Raw genomic sequence first — 10,829 nt, forward strand, 5'->3', positions numbered from 1 at the left:
GTCACATTACACCAGCTCCCAACAGGGTCCCTGCAGAAGTCTGCAGGCTTTTGGAAATTAATTTGTCAAGAACTGGGAAGAAAAATCCTGTAAATTCCATGGGATTAGGAAAAAGGGGCAGCTTTCAGTTGCAAAAGCATAATTAGCTGAGGTTTTTGCCGCAGAAACACAGCTGAGGACTAAAGTTTTAGGTTGCCTTAGTGGTCATGAGAACAGGAGAGCAAATAAATTCCTGTCTTCTGAGTGGGAATGGTGAAGCTGAGAGGCTGGAATGGGTGGGGGCCCTATCTCCCATCCACACGTTCTGCGTCCCATCTCCTTCCTTCGCTCCACATATTTAAAAAGAGAAGGAAATTTTAACAGAAGACCTTTTGCAAAATGCTTCTCTGGCAAACCCAAGGCATTGGCTCCTGCTGAGCAGTGGGAGATGGAGTATTAAGATATCACTGTACACTTTAATCTCCCTGGGCACTCTCATGCTCCTTAATCACTGTCAAGTCCTCTAACACTTTGTATTTTGTGCAGTCTAGGGAGGATGGGAAGGGCTGATGGAGCAGGGGTTGAAACAGCACTGGGTTTTGTATTTATTTAAAAAGCACTGGATTCACAAGCAGGGAATAAGGAGCATAAATGTGATGCTCAGTGCCATAAAGGCTTAGGCTGCTGGAGTGGCACTAAGTCCTCGAGTCCCCTGCACAACAGCTAAACTGAATAGTGGAATTGCTTTGGGTTTGGTTTTGTTTGTTTTTTGTTTGGTTGGGTTTTGCTTTGTTATTGTTTGTTTGTTAAAAATAATTTTCTGGTATCTAAACTGGAGCAAAGATAGAGGAATATCCAGATATCTCCACAGTTAACCAGCCTATGGATTCAGAGCACGCTTTGGAGAGAAAAGGAGATGGACACATGATTGAAGAGATGGACAAGATGGCATGAGCTACATTTCCTTCAGGAAACCAGGCTAGAAATTAAGCCCTTTCAAATAAAAATAACAGCAGAATTTCACACTCTTATTTTATATCTATCATTTTTCAATGGTTTTGTGTCTGTAATACACCAGCAACCAGCAAGGGATAAACTTATTAAATTAACACAGCAATGAAAAATGCAAATCCAGAAACTGAACGAGGTTTACAAAAAGACTTTTCCCTACAGAAAGGAATGACACCTATAATAAAGGAACATTTTTACTGAAGAATAATAGCTCAGTTAAAGGTTAAGAATGTACGGAAAGGGGGCAATCTGGAGCAGAGATGAGGCATGGAAGGGACAGCTTCAGGGAAGTTTGGGTGACTTGATTTAGTTTGTGGTTCTGGTGCTCATTCCAGTGGCTCCAGAATATCACAAAATCACAGAAATGACACAGTTTTTCATGTTTTCCCCCATTATTATTTTCAGCAAACCAGTCTGACAGATCCATGTGCATCTCCTGCCATCCCATAGAACATGGTCGGTTGTGACTTTTTCAGGGATATGAAAGAGCAGGATGTACATCTGTCCCTCCACAACATCCCCGAGGTTATTCATCCTCAGGGGGAGAGGGAGCAAAACCTGAGAGATTTAAATAACTTAAAAAATAGCGTAAGCCAATAACAGCTGAAAACAGTGACTTAAAACCAGCTTCGGCTTGTCAAAGGATTTTTGTTCCTCCTGATCTCATGTGGCAGGAGCGGAATAAACCACACTCTGTGGTGGCTTGGGGTTTCTGGGAGGCTTCTGGTGCTACTTGGCTGAGGAGGGATGTTGTGTGGTGACGAGGAAGGGCAGAACCCAACTCAAAAATGAGCTAACGTTTTGGCATTAAGTTGCTTTTCCCATTTCTAACCTACACCACGGCATCACCCACTTCCCCCTTCCGGGGGCGGGGTGGTGCCTACAACAACCCCTGGATTTCAGACCCACCGGCCGCCGATATCAACCTAATGAGGGAAAAGTAATAAAAACAACTGCAAGCAGTTTCAGGTGCGACGCGGCACCGCACGATTCCCACGATCATTGCGGGGGTTTAAAAGGCACCCTGGAGGCCGCAGCCCCCTCAGCGCTTCCCGCCTTTCCTCCCGCCCCTCAGCGCTTCCCGCCCTTTTTGCGCCCCGCCCCTCGGCGCTGCCCGCGCTGCGCATGCGCGGCCGCATGAGGCGGTGTCCGCCGCCTCCCTCCCCGCAGCCGCGGCCGGGCCCCGCCGCGCCCCGCGCCATGTCGGACCGGCTCGCCAAGCCCTCCTGCCTCATCGTCGCCAGCGCCGCTGCCGCGGGTGAGACGCTCTCGGCGGGGGGGAACCCTCATGTTCGCTCCGGCCGCGGGTGCTCCGCGCCCCCGCCCTCCTCGGCGCTCGTCGGTGCGGTGTCCCCTGTACCGTGTTCGGGCAGTGAGCTCCCGCGTGTGTTCGCTCCGCTGGCGGGGGCTCGTCATCCGTGTGTGCGGCCCACGGCTGCCTTGGCAGTGGCCTGCCCGCTGTGTGTGTGCCGGTGCCCGCGGCCGAGCCCCGCGGTCGCAGCTGTGCCCTCCCCGCACAGGCTGCGGCTGTGCCTGTTCCCCGGGAACACACGGACACCTGCGCTGCAGGTGCTGCCTCCTGGTGCAGCTGTGCTGGTTTGTCCCCCTGCGTGCGGCTGTAGTGGCTTTCAGCTGAAGGAGGGCAGGGTTAAATGGGATATTGGGAAGAAATCCTTCCCTGTGAGGATGGTGAGGCCCTGGCACAGGTTGCCCAGAGAAGCTGTGGCTGCCCCATCCCTGGGAGTGTCCAAGGCCAGGTTGGACAGGGCTTGGAGCAACCCGGGCTAGTGGGAGGTGTCCCTGCCCATGGCAGGGGGTGGAATTTCTTGATCTTTAAGGTCCCTTCCAAGCTAAACCATTCCTGGATTCTCTGATTCTCTTCTTCAGTATACAGCTCACCTGTAATGAACGTTGTACGCTTACTACGTCTTATAATCATAGTATCATAAATCATTAAAAAAAACCCTCTAAAATTTAAAGCTTCTGAGTTGAGCTTTTTAATGTGCTTTGCTAGATGAACTGAGCTAGTGTGGCTGGGATTAAACTATCGCTGTTGTTTCCTTAAGGTGTTGGAATCTGTTTTCCAGGTGTCTCAGCCCAGTCCTTCCTTCACTGCTTTACTCTGGCCAGCTCTGCTTTTAACCTGCAAGTTGCAACTCCTGGGGTAAGTAAAAATGGGCAAATGCTGTGATTTCAGTCTGGAGCCAGTTGATATCTTGATTGACGTGAGAGAATTGCACTCAAACTTTGGCAGGAGGGAGAGCTATTAGAATGAATTAAATGGGGAAAAATGGAAAACCTGAGGTTTTTGAGAGCTGCAGCCTCCCGAAGTCCCACATGGCTGTCCTTCAGGAAGCGTGGTGGGTGTCTGTGCAGGGATCCTGACCGTGTGAACCGTGTTGTCCCCAGGGGAAGTCAATTGATTTCGTGGATGTGAACGAGGGCAACGCGCGCTGGATCCAGGACTTCCGAATGAAATCCTACGCCAACCCCGCCAAGCTGGAGTCCATTGATGGTGAGACCTTCACCAGGGGCACTGTCATCTCCGTTGTCAGGGGAACAGGTGCTGCCTAGGGCCAGGTTTTTAGGGAAGAGCGACACAGGAAAGGCATAAAACTTGTGTTCTAAGAGAAGACCGTGGCAACTGCAGTTGTTTGTTTATTTTTTATTTAAGAGGAAGTCCTGGCAACTGCCTTGTTTGCTTATTTATCTTGGCTTGGTAATTCTCTTAATATATACAGTACATATCATCTCCATCTCTTGTATATATATACACACACTACATTGTTATGGGTTAAAAATAAATATTTTGCTGAAGTGGAAGCTAGCAGACAGAACAGTTGCCTGGGTAAGCACAGCTCATTAAAAATATGTTCCTTGCCCCTAACAAGGACCTTTTTCTTTACCCCTCATAGCTCTGTTAATTTCTTTAGTTCACTTTTGACTGCTCTGTGTGTGGGTTTGCTGATTTTTTTTATTTTTTTTTTTTCAAACTTGCAATGTATTTATGGTCAGGCTTTTTTGTTTGTTACCTCTGTTATGATGAGCTCACGCTTTCCTCCTGCCCAGGGGCTCGGTACCACGCCTTGCTGATCCCAAACTGCCCTGGGGCTGTGACTGACCTTGCCAACAGCGGGTACCTGGCCAAGATACTGCAGCACTTCAGCACTGAGAGCAGTAGGTGAACGTCCTTGGTTGTTTTGGTAAATAAAATAGTGGTTCTGTGCTGTTCCTGCAGGACTCTTGCCTTCTAATGCCTTCAGTGTTTGTGTAGTTAAAGAGCATTCAGAGCTGGGAAGGAAAACTGGTGTCTTAAAGGGAGGGGAACAAGTATCTTAAAAGGGTCTTAAAAAAGGAAAGGAAACCTTTAAAAGAAAAGTCTCCCAAAGTGTCTGAAAGGGGGAGTCTTGAAGGAAAAAGGGGGTCTTAAAGTATCTTAAAACAATGCCAATAGCTTTTCCAAGCTTGTCTCAGAAGAGGATTCCCTGCCTTACAGTGATACAGAAATGGCTCTGTGGAAATCATTGGGATTCAAGGTTCAGAGCCAAGTGTGGAATGTCCCAGGATCATCATTAAGGCTGGAGTTAGTCAAGACTTTGGGTGTGCTTCATGTCTGAGCATCTGTGTTTCCTCTTTCCTGCTGTCTCTGGACTTGGAGTTACAAGCTGTTAACTTCTTGCAAGACTGGGGCAGTTCTTATTCTTCCTCTTATTGTTATAATAATAATGATAATAAATCTTATTATAGACAGTAATTGTTACTGCAGTGTGCAGGAAAGCCCTTACAGCCCAAGAGAATATTAAGAGTGCAGTGTAATTCTCTTGCAGGAGGGCAATGTCCTCACACTCTCCTGTGTTCTGACTGTTTGAAGATGCTCACAAATAGCTTTAATCTCTTCCCCTAGAGCCCATCTGTGCTGTTGGACATGGAGTGGCAGCTTTGTGTTGTGCCACCAATGAGGACAAATCCTGGGTTTTTCAGGGGTACAGCCTGACAGGGGTAAGTTGAGCTTCTGCCTGACTTGCTGTTTGGAGACTTCCCTTGCTGTGATTTCTGGTGGGTTTGGTCTTAACCTGAAATTCCCTAAGAACAAAAACCATCAGTTTGCTACGCTGAGTTTGTGCAGGATGTGGAGAGGTGTCTTTGACAAGGGGCCCAACACAGTGCATGGGGAGATTATCCCACTCTGACTGTCATGTGGAGTGTTTTCCCTCTGACCGTGCAGTAAACTTCAAACTGAAGCACTAAAATGCTGGAAATTCCCACTGCAGCTCTTTGGATTCATAGTTGAGGACTCTTTGAGGACTTCTAAGAGGTTTTTTTTTTCTTTTGGTTCCATGAATTCTTGGGTAAGTTATTTCTCAAGGTGCTGTTTCATTTCAAAAGGCAGAGAAAGTCATAGGAAAAAAGACAGAGGAAGCTTCAGGAAAAAGGCTGTTTGTACAAATTGGCTTGTAATTGAAGTAGCCAGTTACTGCTGGTAATTTATTTTATGTGCAGCCATATCTCTTACCTCACAGTCCATCTGTATGGCAGGTGTGCCAAGGTGATGCAAATCTCTATAGCATGGCTTTTAGGGTTGAAAATTTACATGAAAAGTTAAGAAATCAAGATTTTTGGGGACTCAGATGCTATCAATGTCCTCATGTACTTCTATTTCACTTATGGATTGTGCATGGATTGTAATAATCCATGATGAAATGTATTAAAGTGTGATGTGGCCTAACTATAGTTGATGTGGAAACCATGAAATGACATTTCCTCCTGTGCATGTAAAAGCTGAACTGAGTGCTCTTAAATTTTTCTGTCTTTATTTATTTGTTTCCCATACTCGTTCTGAGGTGGATTACTGTTATTTGGGCACTACAAGTAGCACAGCATCTGTGTCCAAATGTTTGTGTCCCACAGCCAGACAGGTCTGCACTTCCCTGAAGTTAATCACATGTGCAGAAATTGTTTGGTGTTTGCTTTCAAGTGAGATAAAGGAAGTTTTCAGTTGGCTTCCTGCAGGAAATCCATTGAAGCTGCACGGGGTCCTTTGGTTGGGAGAATCATAGAGGGAACAGGAATATGAGTTGCAGGGAAATGTGTGGGGTCTGCTTGGCTTTTTTTTCTGTAAAAAACCAGACAAACTTATCTCCTTTTGATCTTCTTTCAGCCCTCTGTATATGAACTGGTGAGGGAGCCAAACTTTGCCAGTTTGTCTATTATTGTGGAGGATTTTGTGAAGGATTCTGGAGCTACATTCAGTGGTATGTCACTCCTGGTGTCCAGGACTTCACACTTAGTGCCTGCCTTTTGCAAATGGGTGTTTGTGTGCCAGTTGTACCCAGCTGAGTGGGACTCTGCCAGGATATCTCATCTGGCATTCCCATTCCCTAATTTACTAGAGATTTTTCAAGGCTGGGTTGGATGGGGATTGGAGCAGCCTGGTGGAAGGTGTCCCTGTAAGGGGGTAGGACTGAATGAGCTTTAAGGTCCCTTCCAACCCAAACCAGGCTGGGATTCTGTCTGAAATGAGGTAACTTAAAAATTCTGGTTGGGGTACTGAGCAGTTGCTGGTAGATCTGAGCACACTGTGGTATTAAAATTGGCCAGAAAATCAGTATTTCATTTTTGTAGCATGGTGATTACAACTAATGCCTTGCATAAGAATGGCAAGGTAATCACAACTTTAAAATACATACTTTGAGGGTTCTGTAATGAAAATCTCTTGATTGTATGTGCCTTCCCCACCTGGTGCTCATCAAATCAAGGGGCCAGTCCTGTCCTTTCAGAAAAGGGTTTTTCTGGGGAAATCATTGCAGGATCAGGGGCTTGAGGCTGTCCCTGTGTGGGGTTAGGGATCAGCCCCCAGCAGGTGTGTCAGGTCAGAGCAGTTCCCTGCTGTGCCTGTGCTCTGTGCACTGACTCTCCCTGCTGTGCTCTCTCCCGTGCCCAGCCAGCAGCCCCAGTGCTGTTCATGTCATGCTGGACAGGCACCTGGTGACGGGGCAGAACGAGAATTCCACCCTCCCTGCTGTCCAGAACCTCCTGATTCTCTGCAATGTCAGGTGAGGCAAGATGGGGATAAGAACTGGGAACAGCCAGGGGTATGAGCATCTTTTAGTTTCCGGAATATTGTCCCTCCAAAGAGGCTTTTGCCCTTGGTTAACTAATGAAGTGAGCATCACTCTTGATCAAGCTCTTCAGGCAGTTGTGTCTGGTAGAAAGCATCTGATTATTTTAAAAAAGATGAAATTGTGGGGGGAAATGCATAGCTATAGTCAAACTGGTAAAATAAAATATTAAATAGGCTTCACTAAATATTTTTATTAGGAGAAACATCTCTTGTTTCTCGAACTTTGGCAGGTTAGCATTGAGTCAGTTCTGACTGAGGATTCTGGGAATGAATGGACTTAGTTCCTTTGGAAGTGGCTTGGCTGTTTGACTGTCACCTTGTCAGACAGAAGAGCACATGTAGATAACCCCAAAAATCTTCTCCTGCTCAGGGCAATGTGTGTTACAAGTCCTGTGCTGGCCGTGGACTAATGGGTCGTGTCGTGTCTGGCTGTGTTTCCTTCAGCAGGAAGTGAAGGAGCAGGTCTCTTTGCAAATGGGACGGATGAAGAGCCAGCAGGCTGAGGATTTCCTTGGCTCTTGGATAAAACATCCCTGTTGTGGCCTGGGAAGTGACTGTGACAGTGGAGTGGCCGTGTCAGGTTCTGTGTGTACCGAATGGATGAAGCAACTGTGACCCCCCCCTTGCATTTTTGCTGCTGCATTTGCTCAGTGCTTCTCTAGACCCTCAGTCTGCAGGGGGGGGGAACTGTCTTCTTGAAACCCATCCCCCAGGTGGTGCTGTGAATACAAGTGGCTGAAGTTGGAGGCCTTGCTCTGGGTTGGTATTACACTGATGCACAGTGTGCCCTTTGTTTTTCTTCCTTGCCCGTTCACATCCTTGGAATTGTGTTTCAAAAAGTTTGCTCAGCGGATTTTTACGTGGTCTCCCAGCTGGTTATTTGTTCTCCTTCGTGCTGCTTACGTTGTGAATTTTGTTCTCTTTAAAATATTCCTCTCTGGGAGTACGTTGCTGCTGCCCCTTGCTGGAATTTCATGGACAAAAGGGACTAAAAATGCAGGCAGATAATGTGGAGCACATCTGAGGAACCAGCTGCAGGCTGGAATCTGGCCTTCTCCTTCCTTCTGACCTGCACATGTGGCTTGAAGCTGAGAGTGGAAAGGAATAACCAGGCTGAGAAGATTTTTTTTTTTTTTTCATTGTTGCAGGCTCAGACACACTAAATATATTGGAAAGTAGATAAATCAACTTTTAGGTAATTGATTTTTCCTTCCCTCTTGAAACAGTGGGCAGCATTTCTACAGTGCTCTGAAGGGAAGGACCTTTGGACTTACATTTTTGTTTTCTTACTGGGGTAATATTGACTATAACAAGTCATCAAGTCAAAGTAACTTTGTCTCTTCTGTAGAAACCCAACTGTTTAGCTCTGTCTCAAGAATTTGGTGTGATTTTTTTTTTAAAAGACAAAAAATCTTGCTGTGGGATTTGCTGGGTCTTCTGTTACATTCTAGAGCCCAGCTCTAGAATTTAATTTTGAAATGAAAATTGGGCTTTGATAGAAATTATTGAATGGCTTTGATAAATCTTCATTCCTGGCAAGTCTTCTTAGGGATTTGATGCTGACACCTTCAGGGCACACTTTACATCTGGAAAGCCACAACTCGAGTGGGAAGTGGGAGTCTGAGTGGCCACAAGTCTGTATCTCCTGTAGGACTGTTTCCACGGGATTTTGCCAAAATCCATTGCACCTTTCACTGCTTGCCTGTAAAAATAGAATATTGATGTCTACCCCGTGTCCTGTTTTCATTTCTTACATGAGGTTCTGTCATGGATGAGCTGCCAGGTGAGCAAACAGCAGTCAGGCCACTGCAGGCTTTGATCAGTTCACTACTGTGCTATTTTTTCCCCTTATTTTGTGGCATCTGGGACCTGTTGGAATTGCTCTTTGTACCTCTGTTGGGTGGTGAACTGATGGACAAAGTACAGTACCTGGAGATTTTGTGGTGCTTCCTTGTTCCTCCCACATGAGAGCAGACAGAGAGGAGTTTCTGTGTGTGTGTTTTCACTCTCTCCCATCACACAGACATTTTTATCTCCTCGGTGATGAAGTTGCTCCTGGAAAACTGAGGGAGGGTTGAGGGATGTGTGCAGGTGTGTGCCAGCAGCTTCTGAGGTGGATCTGGATGGTGGGCTGGATTGTGTCACCTTTAGAAATCCTGCTGATGAATTGGGAGCCATTAGCATTGTAGAGTCTTGGAATTAAGGTTGGAAAAGACCTTGAAGACCATCAAGTCCAAGTGTCAGAGCAGCACTACCACTGTGTTCACCACTAAACTGTGCCCTCAAATGCCACATCCACACACTTTTTTGGAACACTTGCAGGGATGGTGACTCCACCACTGCCATGGGCAGCCTGTTCCAACGCTTGACAACCCTGTCCACGAAGAAATTTTCCCCATTATCCAACCTAAAACTCCCCTGGCACAACTTGAAGCCATTAGTGATGGTAGCTTCAAGTTCTTGTACAGAATGACTAATTCTAGCCAGGGATTGGAAAAAAATTGTCAATGAAGGGAGACTTCCTGTCCCAAGAGGTTGGAAAGGTTGAGTCTTTGGCAAGTATTACTGGCTCTGGGTGTGTCTAACAAAAGGTAAGGGCATTTTTAAATCAAGTTTTACAGGGTGTGTAGTGATTCTTTGGGATCTCTCCACAAACACACATTTTATTTCCTCCTCATTCCTGAGTCTAAGCTTGTCCTTGTGACTGTGAGAGAGAAAATCTTTCTGGGAGATGACAGACATCTGATTTCTTAATCTGAGGAGGTACGGGCATCTGGGAAACCCCTGAAGGGGTTTGTAAACTGGGCTCAGACAGGATTCTGTGGGAGATCTCTTCCTCTGAAGAGAGGTGAAGCTGAGGAAGAGTTAGGGAGGAAAGGTTCTTTTGTGACTGACTGAAGGCCTGTAGAGGCTGAAGGTTCGTGTGGTTGTTGGGTTTCTGCCCCATTTCAGGAAGGATGTAGATTTTTGTGGCTTAGCCCTGGAAATCAGGCACCTCCCAACATCCCCCTGTGCTGCAGGGAAGAGGAAACCCCAGTGCTGAGAGGGGAACACCAGCTGCCACTGCAGCAGGTAAGGGACCCTGTGACACTTCAAGCATAACTTGTTCATCTCCTGCCCCCTCAGCTCCTGAGGTGGCTGTGGGTAAGTGGAGTAAGGTTTAACTGTGATTGAGGGACCTTGTCCTGCCTCTTTTTTTCCCCTTTCACTGCAGTATTTTATTGTCTCTTGGGCAACTTTGAGAACACCTGAGTTTAATTTGAGCCCCATGTTTAATTTGAGCCCCAGCTTTGAGGTGACAGATTCCATGCACGCGGGTAAAGCTTTTAATGCTGGCTTGACTTGGACAGGGAAAAGGTCAGCTCCCTTTGGACAGCTGTGCTTTCTGCCTGGCCCTGCTTCCCACCCCTGACACCTGCAGGGACAGAGGGGCTGGGTGAGTCCCCTGAGGTGGCTTCATCTCCTTCTGGCAGACTGGCACTATTCCCAGGGCAGGGCTGGGAATGCAGCCCCAGGTATCCATGTCTGGTTGTAGCTGGCTGTCCCTTTGTTCCCAGGTTGTTATGGATGTCCTGACAATAGTGCTGCTGTGTCACCCTGCTGTGAGAGAGCACTGGTTCCCTTGGCTCGTTTCCCTTGTGTTACTCAAGCTGGGTAGAGCACGTGTGTGTCAGTGTTGTAGCCTCAGTACTGTGATTTTTCCCTTTTTAAAAAGTTA

General features: G+C 46.8%; 1 protein-coding gene across 2 annotated transcripts; it reads left to right on the plus strand.

The window, feature by feature from the left end:
* Nucleotides 1-2,142: 2,142 nt before the first annotated feature.
* On the plus strand, nt 2,143-8,839 carry GATD1 (glutamine amidotransferase like class 1 domain containing 1). Of its 2 annotated transcripts, none has more exons than XM_027749353.2 (8): nt 2,143-2,248; nt 3,078-3,154; nt 3,400-3,505; nt 4,060-4,167; nt 4,895-4,989; nt 6,149-6,242; nt 6,932-7,043; nt 7,556-8,839. In XM_027749353.2, the coding sequence occupies exons 1-8, from the start codon at nt 2,191-2,193 to the stop codon at nt 7,563-7,565; spliced, it is 660 nt and encodes a 219-aa protein (XP_027605154.1). In that variant the 5' UTR covers nt 2,143-2,190; the 3' UTR covers nt 7,566-8,839. The 2 variants fall into 2 exon arrangements, with proteins under 2 accessions (XP_027605154.1, XP_027605155.1); XM_027749354.2 differs by having other exon boundaries at nt 7,559-8,839.
* Nucleotides 8,840-10,829: the final 1,990 nt, after the last annotated feature.

The sequence above is a fragment of the Pipra filicauda genome, unplaced genomic scaffold (assembly GCF_003945595.2).
Source record: "Pipra filicauda isolate LSUMZ 115617 unplaced genomic scaffold, ASM394559v2 scaffold463_size517996_pilon, whole genome shotgun sequence".
Taxonomy (NCBI): Eukaryota; Metazoa; Chordata; class Aves; order Passeriformes; family Pipridae; genus Pipra; species Pipra filicauda.

What these genes read in the sequence shown, in the direction of transcription:
- GATD1 (XM_027749353.2), top strand. Translation starts at nt 2,191, where the DNA reads ATGTCGGACCGGCTCGCCAAGCCCTCCTGCCTCATCGTCGCCAGCGCC. An exon ending in GCACTTCAGCACTGAGAGCA is followed by an intron (nt 4,168 to 4,894) that starts GTAGGTGAACGT and finishes CTCTTCCCCTAG; the next exon opens with AGCCCATCTGTGCTGTTGGA. An exon ending in TTCTGGAGCTACATTCAGTG is followed by an intron (nt 6,243 to 6,931) that starts GTATGTCACTCC and finishes TCCCGTGCCCAG; the next exon opens with CCAGCAGCCCCAGTGCTGTT.